This window comes from Dendrobates tinctorius, unplaced genomic scaffold (assembly GCF_039654945.1).
Source record: "Dendrobates tinctorius isolate UK_male_01 unplaced genomic scaffold, ASM3965494v1 ptg000054l, whole genome shotgun sequence".
Classification (NCBI taxonomy): Eukaryota; Metazoa; Chordata; class Amphibia; order Anura; family Dendrobatidae; genus Dendrobates; species Dendrobates tinctorius.
This window is the reverse complement of record NW_027361722.1, coordinates 12501929-12523550: the sequence shown is the minus strand read 5'-3', so window position 1 is coordinate 12523550 and position 21622 is coordinate 12501929. Positions and strand designations below refer to the sequence as shown.

Sequence of the window (21622 nt, the reverse complement as noted above, 5' to 3'; positions counted from 1 at the left end):
GCCACTTCTCCAACGCCCACCAGGATGACTGGGTTGACCTGCTTCCCTGGGCGGAATTTGCCTACAATAATCATGCAGGCGAATCCTCTACCAAGTCGCCATTCTTTGTGGTGTTTGACAGACATCCCAACATACCTCTCCCTGTAGCTCCGGCCTCCGATGTACCTGCCGCCAACTCTTTGTCCCAAGAATTTTCTGAGATCTGGTCCGAGACCACCACTGCACTCAAGAGGGCTAGTGAGTGGATGAAAAATCATGCGGACAAGAGGAGGTTAGATCCTCCGCCGTTTCACGTCGGGGATATAGTCTGGCTCTCGTCCAGGTATATCCGGTTAAAGTTACCCTCTTGCAAGCAGGGTCCTCGTTACATCGGTCCTTTTGAGATCCTGGAACGTGTCAATGAAGTCGCCTACAAGCTGAGGTTGCCTGCTTTGCTCCGCATCCTGAACACCTTCCACGCCTCTCTCCTGAAACCTGTGGTACTCAATCAGTTCCATCCCTCACTGTCCTGCTCCTCGACCAGTGGGTTCCGACAACGCCTTCGAGGTAAGAGATATTATCGCAATGAAAAGGGTCAGAGGGAGAACCTTTTTCCTGATTGACTGGAAGGGTTTTGGTCCTGAGGAAAGATCCTGGGAGCCTCGGGAGAACATCAATGCTCCCCGCATTCTAAGATTTTTTGCCAATCGCAGTAGAGGGTGGCTTAAGGGGGAGGGTACTGTCACGGCCCCCACCTCGTGCCCTGTCATGACCCCCACCTCGCGCCCTGTCACGTCCCCCACCTCGCGCCATGCCAAGGCCACCATGGTACGCGCTCCTACGTACCTGCCTGCACCACAGCCTTCCTCCATCCAGCGCCAGCGGCGGCGTCCTCATGTGACCGGTCCGCGGCCTGTGACGTCTCTGCGACTCCTGCGCATGCACCATAGGCCGCGGCCGGCTCTCCCCGCCTGATCTACTCCGGCGGTGCCCTGACCTGGTAGCACCGCCGGACCAATGGGGGGCAGATCCTCACCTATATCAGGCCGCCCTCCCTTAGGGGAGGCGCCTGATCGTTGTTGTATCTTCAGCCTTAGGCCCCCGTGCCTTGTCTGTGCACGGCTCCTGCTCTCATCCCTCTGTGCTTCCTTGCAGTCCTGCTTCGTTCCTGCCAGCCTCTGCCTTCCTGTAACTGTTCCAGCAGTCCTGCTCCGTCCTACCTGCGCCTTCCCGTGCCTGTTCCTTGCAGTCCTGCTTCGTTCCTGCCAGCCTCTGCCTTCCTGTATCTGTTCCAGCAGTCCTGCCCCGGTCCTGCCTGCCTGTGCCTGTTCCAGCAGTCCTGCTCTGGTCCTGCCTGCATGTGCTTTCCCGTGCCTGTTCCAGCAGTCCTGCTCCGGTCCTGCCAGCCTGTGCCTGCCTGTACCTGTTCCAGCAGTCCTGCTCCGGTCCTGCCAGCCTGTGCCTTCCTGTACCTGCTCCGGCAGTCCTACTCCACTCCGCCTGCCTGTGCCTGGTTTCTGCAGTCCGGTTGCGGTCCTGTTTACCCGCGTTTCAGCCTCCTGCCTATCTCACTCCAATCCAGTCCGAGCCGCCCCTTTTGGTTCCGGCTACCGTGGTATTCGAACCCCTGGGCTTGCGCCTAACGCTCCCTGTATAGGGGGCGGTTCCACCAGGTTGCTCGTCCGGGGTCCATCTGTGCCACGGTCCAGAGGGTCCACTCCGGGAAAACCCCTGGTCAAGCGCCTCGCTAACTACTATAATACTGCTCCTATGTACAAGAATATAACTACTATAATACTGCTCCCTATGTACAAGAATATAACTACTATAATACTGCTCCCTAGGTACAAGAATATAACTACTATAATACGGCTCCTATGTACAAGAATATAACTACTATAATACGGCTCCTATGTACAAGAATATAACTATTATAATACTGCTCTTATGTACAAGAATATAACTACTATAATACTGCCCCTATGTACAAGAATATAACTACTATAATACTGTCCCTATGTACAAGAATATAACTACTATAATACTGTCCCTATGTACAAGAATATAACTGCTATAATACTGCTCTTATGTACAAGAATATAACTACTATAATACTGCCCCTATGTACAAGAATATAACTACTATAATACTGCTCCTATGTACAGGAATATAACTACTATAATACTGCCCCTATATACAAGAATATAACTACTATAATACTGTCCCTATGTACAAGAATATAACTACTATAATACTGCCCCTATGTACAAGAATATAACTGCTATAATACTGCTCTTATGTACAAGAATATAACTACTATAATACTGCCCCTATATACAAGAATATAACTACTATAATACTGTCCCTATGTACAAGAATATAACTACTATAATACTGCCCCTATGTAAAAGAATATAACTACTATAATACTGCTCCTATATACAATAATATTACTATAATACTGTCCCTATGTACAAGAATATAACTACTATAATACTGTCCCTATGTACAAGAATATAACTACTATAATACTGCCCCTGTGTACAAGAATATAACGACTATAATACTGCCCCCTATATACAAGAATATAACTACTATAACACTGCCCCCTATGTACAAGAATATAACTACTATAACACTGCCCCCTATGTACAAGAATATAACTACTATAATACTGTCCCCTATGTACAAGAATATAACTACTATAATACTGCTCCCTATATACAAGAATATAACTACTATAATACTGCCCCTATGTACAGGAATATAACTACTATAATACTGCTCCTATATACAAGAATATAACTACTATAATACTGCTCCTATGTACAAGAATATAACTACTATAACACTGCCCCCTATGTACAAGAATATAACTACTTATCTAACACTGCCCCCTATGTACAAGAATATAACTACTATAATACTGCCCCTATGTACAAGAATATAACTACTATAATACTGCTCCCTATATAAAAGAATATAACTACTATAATACTGCTCCTATGTACAAGAATATAACTGCTATAATACTGCCCCTATGTACAAGAATATAACTACTATAACACTGCCCCCTATGTACAAGAATATAACTACTTATCTAACACTGCCCCCTATGTACAAGAATATAACTACTATAATACTGCCCCTATGTACAAGAATATAACTACTATAATACTGCTCCCTATATACAAGAATATAACTACTATAATACTGCCCCTATGTACAGGAATATAACTACTATAATACTGCTCCTATATACAAGAATATAACTACTATAATACTGCCTCTATGTACAAGAATATAACTACTATAATACTGCACCTATGTACAAGAATATAACTACTATAATACTGCCCCTATGTACAAGAATATAACTACTATAATACTGCCCCCTATGTACAAGAATATAACTACTATAATACTGCTCCCTATATACAAGAATATAACTGCTATAATACTGCCCCCTATGTACAAGAATATAACTACTATAATACTGCCCCTATGTACAAGAATATAACTACTATAATACTGCCCCCTATGTACAAGAATATAACTACTTATCTAACACTGCCCCCTATGTACAAGAATATAACTACTATAATACTGCCCCTATGTACAAGAATATAACTACTATAATACTGCTCCCTATATACAAGAATATAACTACTATAATACTGCTCCTATGTACAAGAATATAACTGCTATAATACTGCCCCTATGTACAAGAATATAACTACTATAACACTGCCCCCTATGTACAAGAATATAACTACTATAATACTGCCCCTATGTACAAGAATATAACTACTATAATACTGCCCCTATGTACAGGAATATAACTACTATAATACTGCTCCTATATACAAGAATATAACTACTATAATACTGCCTCTATGTACAAGAATATAACTACTATAATACTGCTCCTATGTACAAGAATATAACTACTATAATACTGCCCCTATGTACAAGAATATAACTACTATAATACTGCCCCCTATGTACAAGAATATAACTACTATAATACTGCTCCCTATATACAAGAATATAACTGCTATAATACTGCCCCCTATGTACAAGAATATAACTACTATAATACTGCCCCTATGTACAAGAATATAACTACTATAACACTGCCCCCTATGTACAAGAATATAACTACTTATCTAACACTGCCCCCTATGTACAAGAATATAACTACTATAATACTGCCCCTATGTACAAGAATATAACTACTATAATACTGCTCCCTATATACAAGAATATAACTACTATAATACTGCCCCTATGTACAGGAATATAACTACTATAATACTACTCCTATATACAAGAATATAACTGCTATAATACTGCCTCTATGTACAAGAATATAACTACTATAATACTGCTCCTATGTACAAGAATATAACTACTATAATACTGCCCCTATGTACAAGAATATAACTACTATAATACTGCCCCCTATGTACAAGAATATAAGCACTATAATACTGCCCCTATGTACAAGAATATAACTACTATAATACTGTCCCTATGTACAAGAATATAGCTACTATAATACTGCCCCTTATGTACAATAATATAACTACTATAATACTGCCCCCTATGTACAAGAATATAACTACTATAATACTGCCCCCTATGTACAAGAATATAAGCACTATAATACTGCCCCTATGTACAAGAATATAACTACTATAATACTGCTCCTATGTACAAGAATATAACTACTATAATACTGCCCCTATGTACAAGAATATAACTACTATAATACTGCCCCTATGTACAAGAATATAACTACTATAATACTGCCCCTATGTACAAGAATATAACTACTATAATACTGCTCCCTATGTACAAGAATATAACTACTATAATACTGCCCCCTATGTACAAGAATATAACTACTATAATACTGCCCCCTTTGTACAAGAATATAACTACTATAATACTGCCCCCTATGTACAAGAATATAACTACTATAATACTGCCCCCTATGTACAAGAATATAACTACTATAATACTGCCCCCTATGTACAAGAATATAACTACTATAATACTGCCCCCTATGTACAAGAATATAACTACTATAATACTGCCCCCTATGTACAAGAATATAACTACTATAATACTGTCCCTATGTACAAGAATATAACTACTATAATACTGCCCCTATGTACAAGAATATAACTACTATAATACTGCTCCTATGTACAAGAATATAACTACTATAATACTGCCCCTATGTACAAGAATATAACTACTATAATACTGCCCCTATGTACAAGAATATAACTACTATAATACTGCCCCTATGTACAAGAATATAACTTCTATAATACTGCCCCTATGTACAAGAATATAACTATAATAATACTGCCCCTATGTACAAGAATATAACTACTATAATACTGCTCCCTATGTACAAGAACATAGCTACTATAATACTGCCCCTATGTACAAGAATATAACTACTATAATACTGCCCCTATGTACAAGAATATAACTACTATAATAATGCCCCTATGTACAAGAATATAACTACTATAATGCTGCTTTGGAAGATAAGGTGACGTTTGGTCTCTATTCACACCTGGATTGACGTTTTTGGGATTCCTCACTTTTTCTCTTAGTACACAGGGTTGCTGTCACCGCTGTAATTACATCATGGTGAGAATCCAGGTTACATTTTTATGTGGTTAGAGATTCCCGGTAGTGGGGGATTCGGTGACGGTCGCTCTTGCTTCATTGTGTCCATTGTTGGCTTCTGTAGACTTCCACCTGTCATCTTGTTCTGTGTTAGAGACTTGGGAAGTTTGGGTTACGTTACTTTGTTTCTTTTGGTGGTGAAGAATGTTTAAAGGAGAACCTGCAATTTTCCAGTTGTTTCAAGAGAATAATCCCTAGCATGTCTGTGCCCGCTGGGTGTTGTAGTAGGTAGTTCTGCATCTCTGCCATCCTCTTGTGTTTCCTGAGGTCATGGATCTCCAGATCTCTGCTTGCTGTCTGTTGCTGAAATAATTCTTGGCTTTTTTTTTTTTTTATACTTCCAGTTGCTTGCAGTCTGCTGATTCCTGTGTGTGCATACATAAGCCCAGATCCGGGAATGGTGTGGCAGCACAATCAGCTCTGCTACATCTGGAATTACCTTGACTCTAATTACATACTGAGAGATAATTAATGTGTTGATTTCTTAATGGTGCAGGGGATGATGGCATGAGAGCGGCCGCAGGATTGACACCCCCTTAGTGCAGGCCCTTGTATTCCGGTCAGTGTCTTATCTCACATTCAAGGGATCCAAAGTCATTTTGTGCTGAGTGTTATTCCTTGCCAGCACAAGAAAGAAAACTCCCATCTTAATATATTTTCCTTCCGCTCATACACTCAAGTACTAAATTGCTGCTTCAGTGACCACTTCACAGATATTTCCCAGACTGGCGTCATCGTCAGCTTCATTTAAATGCTAATTCTGGAGCCTTCAAACAGTTAATTAATCATGATTGTGACTTCTCCTCTGTCCTACAGCATGAAGCACGGCCTCCCTGCCCACAGCCATACCAGTGCGATATGTCCAGGAGCTTTCTCCATTCTTACCAGATCTTATTTGCCCTCCACTCTTTTTCAATAGGTGACTTCTCTCAGCATTCTGGCAGCACTATAGGTGCTGGAACTTCCTCTCCCCTTACTTCCCAGCATGCATTGTACCTGCTATTGTCCATTGGTTTGCCCTGAACTGGAAGCCCACCTCTGTATTCTACCACGGGGCAGGCATTAGTGAAGGAGCAGAGAGACAAAGACTCATCCAGCAGAGAAGCAAACTCCAGCGCCCATATCCTGTGAGCCGTCACCGAGTCTATGTTGTCAGAGACGGGTTATACTTGAAGTTAGTCAAGGTTACTGTATGTAAGGAGGTGACAGAGGCCGTCATATGCCTCCCTCTCTTTGGACGGTATTCACAATAAATGTGTGCGGTTCCAGAGTGTTTGTGACTGTTAATGTATTCATGTAATGTTTCTGCAATGCGAATGCACTTGGCATGTGTTGTGTATAGGGTCAGGGATAGGATAGAAGGTAGCAGTAGCATAGATTAGTGGGGCACCATAGAGATAGGGAGTGAGAGTGCTAGGATCAACATAGCATAAGGCCGGAAGGAGTCACAGATGGGTGTAGTACAGGACAGTGGGATATAGTGATGGGACTTACTGGTTAGTGGGGAGAGGCCGGGCAGGCATGCCCAGGGCAAGTTGAAGTGAAACAAGAAAGAGATTGCCAGGAAGAGGCAGAGATTGCCAGGACGAGGCAGAGATTGCCAGGACGAGGCAGAGATTGCCGCGACCAGGCAGAGATTGCCAGGAAGAAGCAGAGATTACCAAGACAAGGCAGAGATTGCCGGGACGAGGCAGAGATTGCCGGGACCAGGCAGAGGCTGAGATTACCAGGAAGAGGCTGAGATTACCAGGAAGAGGCAGAGATTGCAGGACGAGGCAGAGATTGCCGGGAAGAGGCAGAGATTGCCGGGACGAGGCAGAGATTGCCGGGACGAGGCAGAGATTGCCAAGACGAGGCAGAGATTGCCAGGACGAGGCAGAGATTGCCAGGAAGAAGCAGAGTTTTCAACAAAATCGTACTGAGTAACATTTGTGCAGTCTATGAATTTGTTCTGAGAAATAGAATTGCCTCCATCAGATCCTCCTTCATAGATGACCTAAAACCTGACCTAATAATTTTAAGGCCAGAGAACAACCTCTCTACACTAACTTGGGTTGGTGGTAAAGCAGTAACCACATGGGAACATCTCTAAATGTCAGGGTGCAGAGGAATTGCTTTGTCCACAGTCAGTTTTGGTCAACGATTGAACTCTTCTACTTCTTTGAGAGCAAGTGAAAAATGTTGCTGAAACATGGTCAATCTGTTTTCTATGGGAGTGGAATCTTTTTCCCTGCGGCAACGCTTTGCCTGCTCCATGTCATCCAAATACTTTTTAAAATCAATCTCTTCACCTGATGAAGAAACGGCAGCAGCACTGGCAGGACCCGAGTCCTCTTACTCTTGGCTGTCTTGTAGACCACTCATCCTAACTGCTACCTTTGTCAGAGCTTCTTTTCCTTTAGTAAGCTGTTGATCATCCAGAAATATACGGTGACTCGGGTCCACATAAACAGCTGCCAGAAAAATTTTATTTTCCAATAGCAGTGTCTCTCTCCGTTTCATTGAAGCAGCAATGCCATCTGCGATTAAACCTCCTCTTTGGGACAGGCAAAACAACAAGTTCTTCCAAGAGTTAAATCCTCAGCTTGTAACTTTTTAGTCACTGTAAATGGGTGATGAAGAAATTCCTTCAATTCAACCACAAGTGACCATTGACCTTCTTGTAGTGTTACCTGAGGGTTGTCCAAATCTACAAGGAAGGGTTTCAGCTCAATCACTTCAATCATTAAATAGGTGCTGCCGTACCGAGTAGCTTGATCCACAATTGCCCCTTTTCCTGCACATCCCGAGTTCCAGCATGTCCCTCTTGCAGATTATCTCTTATTGCCAGCTGCACAACCCAGGGCATGTGATGAATGGGAAAGAGGTGTGAAGCAGCTTCAACAAGATCATCTAATTGTAAAGAATCTTTTTGCTGTTCTTCTGTAGTAATATCAGATTGTTCCTCTGTTATGGGAACAGGACTGTGGAGTTCCATCTCCAACATACTGAATGGGAAATGTTCTTCTAGCTGCTGTGCACCTTCATTATTCTCATTCATCAGTTTAATTGTATTTAGATAGCAATAGCAAACACCTGTTCTTTTGTGAGTTCATAATCTTGCAGAACTTTTTCCACTAAGGTCTGGAGAAACTGGCTGCTGTGATGAGCTTTAGTATCTTTTACTGCCAGCTTCTTAGTAACAATTTATTTGCTGTCACAATCATATCAAACATTGATAGCAAAATAGTTCACTCTGATGTGTGCAGGCATCCATTTGAAGAAACACAAAGCATCTCGAGAAACTTTTTAAGATCTTCCTTTTGTTTAAGGGCTTCTTCAGTCACTAATTTTCTAATACTTTCTCTTTCCAGAGAAACACTAAGTTTGTGGGCCATTTCTCCATTAAGAGCTCTAAAAGCTGGTCGTGCAAATAATGATAATGGCACTATTGTCATGATCCATGCTGGATCATGACAAATATAATGCACTAGTAACCTTTTTTTCTCAAGCTGTGCTTAGAGATGGTTTTGCCCCCGGTGGCCATTAGGATTATTGCACTGTGGTGTCGTTTGTTCTAAGTTTGCCCCCCGGTGGTGGTGAGCGTCACTGCACTCTGGTTTCTTTAGTTAAGTGCACATGATTATAATGCAGGTGTGATTTCTCTGGCTCTGCTATAAAAGAGTCACAGGTGTTGCAATCAGTGTTGGTGATAGTGTTCATTTCAACCATCCTTGGAGGAAGGAGCTGGAGAGCGTTCCTTGCAGCACTGTCTTAGCCCTGCTGTGGAAGGAGTCAGAGGATTTCCTTGTAGCTCTGACAGAGCTTGGTGGCAGCGATTCAGGAGGAGAGCTGCATTCTGGTGGTGGACTCTGTTGACAGGAGCAAGTGCAACAGAGTAAAGCTAAGTGGTGTTTCCTTGTTTGTGTTTTTCATTAGAGTGTATTAGTACCGCAGTGGGGCCAGTGCCTGCTCCACCCAGCTCCCTAGCAAGGGATAGGTGTAGGGTGTGCTAGGGCGACAGGTTCCCGATCGGCGCCCGGTGCGGAATCGGCATAGGGAACGTTAGGGACACTGACTCAGGGGAGAGCAGGAGGTCTCCACGTCCCCTTTCCCTGTCGCACGGCCCACCGTTGTAACTGTTTCCCCTTTCCCCGTGTCTTGTTGTTTTAGTTACCGGCCTGCGGGCCATGTCACACAGGACAGTATCACGTGCCGCATCTTGTTGTTACAGTTACCGGCCTGCGGGTCGCGTCACACAGGACGGGTCACCGTGACAACTATCCTTCACAAGTTCGATGAGCTGTCTTTTAAACACATCTGTTGTCATTGTTACAGTAACCTTGTCACTTACAAAATATCTAGTAACTGGTGTTTGAGACACTCTTTCCTCCTTTGCCTGGCGGGAAGTGCTGGGCTCTGGTTTCTTGATGCTGCAGTGATCTTTTTCAATCACAGCTTTATAAACTTCTGAGTGGCAGCGTTGTAAATGTCTTTTTAGATTGGAATCTCTTGAAGGAGCATTTTTACCACTGCTGGAGTATGCAGTGATTTTGGCATCACAGCATTTGTTTTCATCTGGGTCACTTATGCACTGACACACAAAATATTTTTTGTCTTGAGTCACTGTGAAATGCTCAACTACAGCTGACTTCATAAGATGCTTCTTAGACATTTTGTAATTATGTAAATTCGCTCTAAAAATAATTTTGTCCTGTTAAAAAAATAAGGTATATTGTAATGCTTGCAAGAATAGGGAATCATGCACTGTATAATTTAGGATAGAAATAAAACAATCTTTGCATTACTCAATAGGACAGATGATAAGTATAAAGTTTGTAAAATGTTGTTAGATAGCTTTACTCTGAACTTTCAATGTCAGGCTTGTCTCAGGGTACAGCCCACTAAATGCTTCACACCATATTTCTTCACAGTCTATGAAGAGAGGAGGAGGGAGGGAGTGTATATAAGTCATCAGAGCAGCTAATTTCTCCAAACAGGAGCTAAGAGGAAAACAAAACTAAAATATCAAGCATACAGAGACAACATATACTGGACTATTGATTTATGCACAGTTTATTGAAAGTTTAGATATGCTTTAAGAAGTACTTACCTTAATACCACTTTCCTTTTCACTCCAGAAGTTCTGAGATTAATGAAGGCATTCCTTCCCTGTGTGTTTGTTATTTTTCCCCTTGTAAGGAGGAGGCCCAGGATGCGGGTACCTGCAATGAGCCGGGTCCGGATCTGTCGAGGCTGTGTGCCATATTGCCCAGGGGAAGGAATAGGGGACTGGACAGGCCCCATGACCCGGGAAGAGGGGTTGCATGTGAACCGGAAGCTAAGTGGAAAGCATGCAAAGAAGCAGTTTCCCGCTGTCAGGGAAAGTGCAGGAGGGTGAGGCAGCGCGCTCCGCACCTGGAGCATCCACGCTGCGATGTACTGCAGCTGACATCTCCAGGTCACTCCAGCGTGACAGTGAGCGTAGAGAGTGCCATGCACCCAGCTACAAGAAAGTCCGCACACGTGCAAAGTAGTGCGGGCCGCCTACAGGACACTAGGTTGCGGTCCCCTCTGACGGACAGCACACATCAGCCCACGCTTGATTCCGGCATTTCTGCAGCTCTGATCTGCGCTTGTGCCCTCCGGTCACTGCAGACATTGTATAGCTGAGTTTCCTGGCCGCTGTCCATGGTGCTGAATGTGTCTGTAGATTCCAGCTCTAATGTGTCTGACATCACCTGTATAATAGATGTACCATCCGGCATCCCCATCATTCTTAGATAGAAACTGTCAGCAAGTTGCTGTTCATGGATCTGCCATCTGCACTTTCTATTCCGTTGTTCCTGAAAGTCTGTCCCAGCCGATAGAGCGCAGATTTCTTGTTCTCTCTCACTTCTGGATTGTTCCCTTTGCTCATTGGTGTCTACAGCTGGGTAATGTGTGGTAACAGTGGGGAGGGAAGTGACAACTGCTCAGGGCAGTCTGAGAAATACAGTTGTCACACTCAGTCACTGTTCAGACAAGCTAAACTGAGTGACATGCAATCCCACCACAGCCGCGTATGTGTAATACAGGAAAAATATACAGAATGTCACATGGGGGTGGGAGAATGAGAATATAGAGATGGGGAGAGAGGAGACAAAGTGTGGGAGCCCAGGAGAAAGAGGAGAGATGCCAAGAGAGGAGACACAGGGTAGGAGCCCAGGAGAAAGAGGAGAGGAGACACAGGGTGGGAGCCCAGGAGAAAGAGGAGAGATGCCAGGAGAGGAGACACAGTGTGGGAGCCCAGGAGTAAAAAGAGAGATGCCAAGAGAGGAGACACAGGGTGGGAGCCCAGGAGAAAGTGGAGAGATGCCAGGAGAGGAGACACAGGGTGTCACAGGGAGACACAGGGTGGGAGCCCAGGAGAAAGAGGAGAGATGCCAGGAGAGGAGACACAGGGTGGGAGCCCAGGAGAAAGTGGAGAGATGCCAAGAGAGGAGACACAGGGTGTCACAGGGAGACACAGGGTGGGAGCCCAGGAGAAAGAGGAGAGATGCCAGGATAGGAGACACAGCGTGGGAGCCCAGGAGAAAGAGGAGAGATGCCAAGAGAGGAGACACAGGGTGTCACAGGGAGACACAGGGTGGGAGCCCAGGAGAAAGAGGAGAGATGCCAGGAGAGGAGACAAAGGGTGGGAGCCCAGGTGAAAGAGGAGAGATGCCAAGAGAGGAGACACAGGGTGGGAGCCCAGGAGAAAGAGGAGAGATGCCAGGAGAGGAGACACAGGGTGGGAGCCCAGGAGAAAGAGGAGAGATGCCAGGAGAGGAGACACAGGGTGGGAGCCCAGTAGAAAGAGGAGAGATGCCAGGAGAGGAGACACAGGGTGGGAGCCCAGGAGAGATGCCAGGAGAGGAGACACAGGGTGGGAGCCCAGGAGAAAGAGGAGAGATGCCAAGAGAGGAGACAGGGTGGGAGCCCAGGAGAAAGAGGAGAGATGCCAGGAGAGGAGACACAGGGTGGGAGCCCAGGAGAAAGAGGAGAGATGCCAGGAGAGAAGACACAGGGTGGGAGCCCAGTAGAAAGAGGAGAGATGCCAGGAGAGGAGACACAGGGTGGGAGCCCAGGAGAAAGAGGAGAGATGCCAGGAGAGGAGACACAGGGTGGGAGCCCAGGAGAAAGAAGAGAGATGCCAGGAGAGGAGACACAGGGTGGGAGCCCAGGATAAAGAAGAGAGATGCCAGGAGAGGAGACACAGGGTGGGAGCCCAGGATAAAGAAGAGAGATGCCAGGAGAGGAGACACAGGGTGGGAGCCCAGGAGAAAGAGGAGAGATGCCAGGAGGAGTCACAGGGTGGAAGCCCAGGAGAAAGAGGAGAGATGCCAGGAGAGGAGACACAGGGTGGGAGCCCAGGAGAAAGAAGAGAGATACCAAGAGAGGAGACACAGGGTGGGAGCCCAGGAGAAAGAGGAGAGATTCCAGGAGAGGAGACACAGGGTGGGAGCCCAGAAGAAAGAGGAGAGATGCCAGGAGAGGAGACACAGGGTGGGAGCCCAGGAGAAAGAGGAGAGATGCCAGGAGAGGAGACACAGGGTAGGAGCCCAGGAGAAAGAAGAGAGATGCCAGGAGAGGAGACACAGGGTGGGAGCCCAGGAGAAAGAGGAGAGATGCCAGGAGAGGAGACACAGGGTGGGAGCCCAGGAGAAAGAAGAGAGATGCCAGGAGAGGAGACACAGGGTGGGAGCCCAGGAGAAAGAGGAGAGATGCCAGGAGAGGAGACACAGGGTGGGAGCCCAGGAGAAAGAGGAGAGATGCCAGGAGAGGAGACACAGGGTGGGAGCCCAGGAGAAAGAAGAGAGATGCCAGGAGAGGAGACACAGGGTGGGAGCCCAGGAGAAAGAGGAGAGATGCCAGGAGAGGAGACACAGGGTGGGAGCCCAGGAGAAAGAAGAGAGATGCCAGGAGAGGAGACACAGGGTGGGAGCCCAGGAGAAAGAAGAGAGATGCCAGGAGAGGAGACACAGGGTGGGAGCCCAGGAGAAAGAGGAGAGATTCCAGGAGAGGAGACACAGGGTGGGAGCCCAGGAGAAAGAGGAGAGATTCCAGGAGAGGAGACACACGGTAGGAGCCCAGAAGAAAGAGGAGAGATGCCAGGAGAGGAGACACAGGGTGGGAGCCCAGGAGAAAGAGGAGAGATGCCAGGAGAGGAGACACAGGGTGGGAGCCCAGGAGAAAGAGGAGAGATGCCAGGAGAGGAGACACAGGGTGGGAACCCAGGAGAAAGAGGAGAGATGCCAAGAGAGGAGACACAGTGTGGGAGCCCAGGAGAAAGAAGAGAGATGCCAGGAGAGGAGACACAGGGTGGGAGCCCAGGAGAAAGAGGAGAGATGCCAGGAGAGGAGACACAGGGTGGGAACCCAGGAGAAAGAGGAGAGATGCAAGGAGAGGAGACACAGGGTGGGAGCCCAGAAGAAAGAGGAGATGCCAGGAGAGGAGACACAGGGTGGGAGCCCAAAAGAAAGAGGAGAGATGCCAGGAGAGGAGACACAGGGTGGGAGCCCAGGAGAAAGAAGAGAGATGCCAGGAGAGGAGACACAGGGTGGGAGCCCAAAAGAAAGAGGAGAGATGCCAGGAGAGGAGACACAGGGTGGGAGCCCAGGAGAAAGAGGAGAGATGCCAGGAGAGGAGACACAGGGTGGGAGCCCAGGAGAAAGAGGAGAGATGCCAGGAGAGGAGACACAGGGTGGGAGCCCAGGAGAAAGAGGAGAGATGCCAGGAGAGGAGACACACGGTGGGAGCCCAGGAGAAAGAGGAGAGATGCCAGGAGAGGAGACACAGGGTGGGAGCCCAGGAGAAAGAGGAGAGATGCCAGGAGAATAGGGAACCAGCAAGGAAACAGAATCTGGAGCTCAGTAAAGGACAAAGAATTAGGAGCTAGTGAGGAGATGGGGAGTCAAGGAGAAAAATGAGGAGGCAAAGAGTATGAGAAAGAGGGGGAAACAAGGGGGAGAAGGATGGGAAGCCAGCGAGGAAAAAGAGAATTTGGAGCTTAGTAAAAGACAATGAATTAGGAACTAATGAGGAGATGGGGAAGGAAAAGAATGAGGAGCCGAAGAGGAGAACAATGGGGAGACAAGGAGAAGAAGGATGTGGAGCTAGGGGGCAGGAAAATCTAGAGCCAGAGAGAAAGATGGGGAGCCAGTGTGGAGAAGGATTTGGAGAATGGAAAAAAGATGAGAAGACAGAAGAATGATCTGGAGACAAAGGTGAGAAAAAAAGAAACCGATACAGGGGAGGTTGAAAAACCAAGAAGAAGACAACTCATAAAGAAGACACACTGCAAACCAGATGTACTGCCGGTGACTGGAGGCGACGCTTCAGCAGGAATCAGCCTTTTCCGAGCTCAGTTACAGCCGACACGTCGCATCCGGTGAACTTCAAACCAACTTGTATCTGTACAATCAGCGGCGGCTGCCGTCACTTCCCGGGTTATGGTGCAGGCGGCTCAGGCCTGGTTCACATTGCGTTACACCGCGGCATTGACGTGATGTTACACAGCTGTTAACGCTGCCATAACGCGGCGCATCGCTAATGCTTGTCCTAAGCGGCATGCGCTAGCGATGTGCCGTCAATCTGTGACGGACCCTCGGGCGCGGTCTGCATCGTTCGAGGGTCCGTCACCGCTAGTGCAGATGAAGCATCAGAGCTAACGGGATCGCATAACGCAATCGTGACAGGGCATAGAACGGACTGCAGTAACGCTATGTGAACCCGGCCTTATGCAGACATTATATCCCCTGCAACCACGCACCTGCTTCTGGGATCAGGGAGGAGAAGGATGAGGAGTCATGGAGGAGGAGAGAAGGATGAGGAGTCATGGAGGAGGAGAGAAGGATGAGGAGTCATGGAGGAGGAGAGAAGGATGAGGAGTCATGGAGGAGGAGCTGGAGGAGACAAGGAGCAAAATGGAATGGGAGAATCCTCTAGAGCAATCAGACAGGACAGCCATAGTTACTGAGCAAACTGTGTTCGGTGCAGGACGCCCCCGTGTTCGGTGCAGGACGCCCCGTCCTCTTTCCCGCCTCCTATAGGACGCAGTAGAGGTTCCGCCATGTGCAGAGCCCGCAGGACGGAGCGTGTGGTGAGCAGCAGACAGAGGGCTGCTCCTCTCCTGTGCAGGGTGTCACCTCCAGGTCACCCGTCACCCCGCTGCCTCCCAGTGACCCCCGAGCTCTGCAGCTTCCCGTCCCGCTGCCGCATCCCTCCGCTCAGAGCTGCAGTTCTCACCTGTCGCCGGCAGAGGGCGCCATCATTCACAGCAAAAAAGCAATGAAATCCCTTGGCTGGTGAGCGCCGGCCGTCCGGGCAGGCGGGGGCGGCGGCGTCCTCGGGTTGCTCGGAGACGGCTCTGTCAATGGAGAGAGAGGGGAGAAGGGAGGGAACACGTGTGGAGCGGACACTCCGGAGACAGCAGTGCCCAGCACAGGGCCGGAGAGCCGGCTGCCCCAGGACCGGAGCGTGACAGAGCCGGGCCCTCACCTGGGAGCGGCGCCCCCTCCGCCCGGTGCCCCCCACTTCAGGTGGGTCTTGTGCGCATCCTCCCTGGAGTTGGTGCAGGATCCTCCTTGCTCCGGGATTCCAGGGATCCAGTGGATCACATGCTGTGCCCGGCGGGCTCCTGGTGGGCGCCTCTCCCGCGCGCCGTGGATCGCTGGATTTAGGAGAGTTGGAGATTCCCCCGCCCCGGGCTCTGAGCCCCCTGCAGGATGAGGAGGAGGTCGGGATCCTGGGGGATCTGCCTGGTGCTGGGCGCAGTGACGGCGCTGAGAGGTGAGTGCCGCTGTCTGCCTGCTGTCTGCGGGGGCAGCACTGAGCCCCCCATTGTGGCTTACATGGGACTGCTGACTATTCTCTGATAATATCTGATCCATTCCTCGGGGCTGATTCTCTGTGTCGGTTTCCTTTCTGGGTGGTGACCAGTCCTGAGCCCCCCGGACCCCTCTTGTCTCCCCCTGCCCCGCACTGATCGGCCTGATGGTCACAGTCCGGTTCTTACAAGATTCTGTTTCTAGATCTTTCCACAGATCGGATCCGGTTACAATCCGTTTTCTGCAGAATTTATTGTCCGGCTCCGATAAGTGATCCCTGCGGGATCCGGCAGATTCCTGGACCTGTGATCACAGCCTCGGCCGGGGACGGTCCGACTCGTGTGGGCTTAGTCTGGAGTTTGTCTCCATTATTTGTGGTCAGAGAATGGAACATTCCGGTGACCTTTGTTTTCTTATTTTTGTTTTATTCTTTGCGTTGTATAAACATTGCTACATATCAGCGGATCTGCTGCCGGTGACGGATCCCTCCTTAATACAACAGTTTTCCGTCGGATCTGCTGATGTCAGATCTGCCAATAACAGATCTCCTAATGACAGATCTGCCGGTAACGGATCTGCCGGTGTCGGATCCCTCCTTAGTGCAACACTTTTCCGTCGGATCTGCTGGTGTCAGATCTTCCAATAACGGATCTGCCGATGTCGGATCTGCTGGTAACGGATCTATCGGTGACAGATCTGCCGCTGATGGATCCCTCCTTAGTACAACACTTTTCCATTCTGTCTGCCTGTTGGCATCGCAGACCCCGCTGTGCCCGCAGACCTCGTTGCCCTGTGACGGCTCCTCTGGTTCTGAACACATCGGACCTGGAGTCCGCCCAATCAGGAGACGCTTTGTCCGGTGACTGTTTTGACTCCTAGGGGCCCAGGACCCCACCCAACCGTGACATCCTCACACCCTTATAGGAGCGATTCTATCCTCTTGGGACAATTCTTTAAAAGCCCAAAAAAAACCCACAATGTACCGTAATCATTTTTTGCATAGTAAAATTAAAAGCAAAAATCCGGACATATAAGATGCATGAATGGATAGATAATAAAGGGATGGAGAGAGGTGTACGGTATAGGAGGTGGCTATAGACGGACAGATATGGAGGACATAACATCAGACATCATCTGTACATTGTGCGCTGTAGTCTCCGGGGTGCAGGGTGCGGACGCTTCCATCAGGTTCTGTATCCCAAAGTTCTATTCAAGTGTCACTTATCTGAATGATCCCGGTGGTGGCGCTGTTCTACTGAGCTTCATGGAAAAGACCTGCTGTCAGCAAAGTGGTGAACAACGGTACTGCAAGAGAAAAAGAAAGGATCAATAGCTGTGTAATGAGAGCAACAACACTGACACTTGGAGTCCAGGGCAGTGACACCAACATTTGGGGTCCAGGAATATGATGCTGACATTTCTGATCCAGGAGGATGACGCTGACACTTGGGGTCCATGGAGGATGACGCTGACACTTGGGGTCCATGGAGGATGACGCTGACACTTGGGGTCCATGGAGGATGACGCTGACACTTGGGGTCCATGGAGGATGACGCTGACACTTGGGGTCCATGGAGGATGACGCTGACACTTGGGGTCCATGGAGGATGACGCTGACACTTGGGGTCCATGGAGGATGACGCTGACACTTGGGGTCCATGGAGGATGACGCTGACACTTGGGGTCCATGGAGGATGACGCTGACACTTGGGGTCCATGGAGGATGACGCTGACACTTGGGGTCCATGGAGGATGACGCTGACACTTGGGGTCCATGGAGGATGACGCTGACACTTGGGGTCCATGGAGGATGACGCTGACACTTGGGGCCCATGGAGGATGACGCTGACACTTGGGGTCCATGGAGGATGACGCTGACACTTGGGGTCCATGGAGGATGACGCTGACACTTGGGGTCCATGGAGGATGACGCTGACACTTGGGGGTGGAATCATCCACTACCTATTCTTTAACCCCCTATATTATTCATCTGTGATTCCTGGGGGGCTATAAGCTGCATAATACCAGAATTTCCCTCCACAATCTGCTCTGTTTCCGTTGATTTACGGGGCAGGGAGCCCTAGGGGGGCACTTTCCTCCTGCCCGGGCCACGCTGCTTCTCTTAATTGGTTTGGTAATTTAGGAGTGTGCTCAGTAATGAGTTATGTGGTTAAGGACCATTTAAGACAGTGACACCTACTCAATAAAAGCTGGAAGCACTGTGCTCCGGAGACGAGTCAGCACAACTGCTGCCGGCAAAGGGTTAATGTCCCAGGCTTAATTAGCCAGAATGGAATATAGCGGAGAGCGCTAATGGCCTCCACCGCAGCGCCCCACGGTGACACTCCGCCACCGCAGCGCCCCACGGTGACACTCCGCCACCGCAGCGCCCCACGGTGACACTCCGCCACCCAGGAGCCCGCTGCCTGGTGTGCAGCCTCTCATGTACAGCTATACTGTGGATCATTGCTTATAGAAGGCTTTTCTTATGGGAATAACCCCTGAACAGTCAGGAAACATTTGTTCTTGAATTTTTTTTTTTTTTTTTTTTTTTTTTTTTTTTTTTTAGAATTTAATTTAACCATTGCAAACTCTTTAAAAAATGTTTTCCAGATTTCTAACGAGTCCGTACCGTAAATCTGTAGCTGCGTTGGTTTATGTAATTGTGGTGAAGATTCAGCTAATAGACCCGGATGGGAAAGGATGAGGAATGCGAACATGTCCTCACGCATGGCGGGGCGCCTATAGGTGCCCTAATGTTAGGGCAAAACCGGGGTCTGCAAGATGGTAGATGTGATGACACCATTGGGATTCCCTCTACGAGCCCCATATAAGGACAGTAGATGTTACAAGTCTACACACCCCTGGTTAATCCTACCAAGAAGAATTATTTCAGAACTTTTTCTGCCCATAATCTATACAAATGCATTGAAAAATAAACTCCAAATCTTTTTGGTTGGAAAATATAAGATAAATTACTAAAATAATGTAATTATTATTTTTATCATTATTTTTATTATTATTATTATTATGCATTTATATAGCGCCATTTATTCCATGGCGCTTTACATGTGAAAAGGGGAAATATAGACAGGTACAATAAACATGTGTAAGACAAGGGACACACAAGTACATAAGGAGAGGGGACCCTGCCCGCGAGGGCTCACAGTCTACAGGGATGGGTGAGGATACAGTAGGAGAGGGTAGAGCTGGTCGTGCGGTGGTTCAGTAGACCGAGGATCATTGCAGGCTGTAGGCTTGTCGGAACAGGTGGGTCTTCAGGTTCTTCTTGAAGGTTTCCATGGTAGGCGAGAGTCTGATGTGTTGGGGCAGAGAGTTCCAGAGTATGGGGGAAGCACGGGAGAAGTCTTGTATGCGGTTGTGGGAAGAAGAGATAAGGGGGGAGTAGAGAAGGAGATCTTGAGATGATCGAAGGTTGCGTGCGGGTAGGTACCTAGAGACCATGTCACAGATGTATGGAGGAGACAGGTTGTGGATGGCTTTGTATGTCATGGTTAGGGTTTTGAATTGGAGCCTCTGGGCGATAGGAAGCCAGTGAAGGGCCTGGCATAGAGGGGAGGCTGGGGAATAGCGGGGAGACAGGTGGATTAGTCGGGCAGCAGAGTGTAGGATGGACTGTAGCGGAGCCAGAGTGCTAGAGGGGAGGCCAGAGAGTAGGAGGTTGCAGTAGTCAAGGCGGGAGATAAGAGCATGCACTAGTGGATTTGTGGTTGAGGAATGAGCGGATCCAGGAGATATTTTTGAGTTTGAGGCGGCAGGAGGAGGTGAGGGCTTGGATATGTGGTTTGAAAGAGAGGCAGAGTCGAGGATCACCCCGAGTCACCGAGTGTGAGGGACTGGGGAAAGAGAGCAGCCATTGACATTGATGGATAGGTCGTGTGGAGGGGTAGCGTGAGATGGGGGAAAGATGATGAATTCTGTTTAGTCCATGTTCAGTTTGAGAAAGCGAGCAGAGAAGAAGGCTGAGATAGCAGACAGACATTGTGGGATTTTGGTAAGTAAGGCGGTGAGGTTGGGTCCAGATAGGTAGATCTGTGTGTCATCGGCGTAGAGGTGATACTGCAAACTGTGGGATTCTATGAGCTGTCCCAGGCCAAAGGTGTAGATGGAGGAGCAGAGGCCCTAGGACAGAGCCTTGAGGAACACCGACAGATAGGGGGTGAGGTGAGGAGGTGATGTGCGAGAGGGAGACACTGAATGTCCGGTCTGTTAGGTATGATGAGATCCAGGATAGGGCCAAGTCTGTGATGCCAAGAGATGAGAGAGTCTGTAGCAGGAGGGAATGGTCCCCGGTGTCGAAGGCAGAGGACAGGTCCAGGAGAAGGAGGACAGAGTAGTGTCGTTTGCTCTTGGCGGTTAGTAAGTCGTTAGTGACTTGCACAAGTATGCACACCCTTACACTGACACATTATTGGGGTGCCCTTTGAATTAATGCCGGCATTCAGCTTTTTTTTTTTTTTTCTGGTCGGAGTCTATCACACTCCACATCTAGAATTTGCGATCTCTGTCATCTCCTTGTTGCAGCATCTCCACATCTGTCAGATATCCGGCCATCTCCAGTGTACAGCGCCCTCCTCAGGTCACCCTAGCGTTAAGGTTTGGGGTCTGGCTGGGCCGTTTCAAAACTGTGATCTTCTTCTGGCGAAGCCTTGTTGTGATTTAGAGGTTGCTTAGGGTCGTTGTCATTATGAAAGGTGAATTCCCATGTGTCACACACAGTGCCTTCCCCCCCCTCCCGCGTGTTTACACACAGTGCCTTCCCCCCCCTCCCGCGTGTTTACACACAGTGCCTTCCCCCCCTCCCACGTGTCACACACAGTGCCTTCCCCCCCTCCCGCGTGTCACACACAGTGCCTTCCCCCCCCTCCCGCGTGTCACACACAGTGCCTTCCCCCCCTCCCGCGTGTCACACACAGTGCCTTCCTCCCCCTCCCGCGTGTCACACACAGTGCCTTCCTCCCCCTCCCGCGTGTCACACACAGTGCCTTCCTCCCCCTCCCGCGTGTCACACACAGTGCCTTCCTCCCCCTCCCGCGTGTCACACACAGTGCCTTCCCCCCCTCCCGCGTGTTTACACACAG

The 21622-nt window shown here is 48.2% G+C and overlaps 1 protein-coding gene across 1 annotated transcript in view; it reads left to right on the top strand.

The window, feature by feature from the left end:
* Positions 1–15274: 15274 nt before the first annotated feature.
* Positions 15275–21622, top strand: part of IGSF11 (immunoglobulin superfamily member 11) — a 312591-nt gene continuing 306243 nt past the window's right edge. Inside the window, exon 1 of the mRNA XM_073577088.1 lies at positions 15275–16482. Within this exon, the coding sequence (XP_073433189.1) occupies positions 16419–16482 (64 nt within the window). The 5' untranslated portion in view covers positions 15275–16418. The remainder of the gene's footprint in view (positions 16483–21622) is intronic.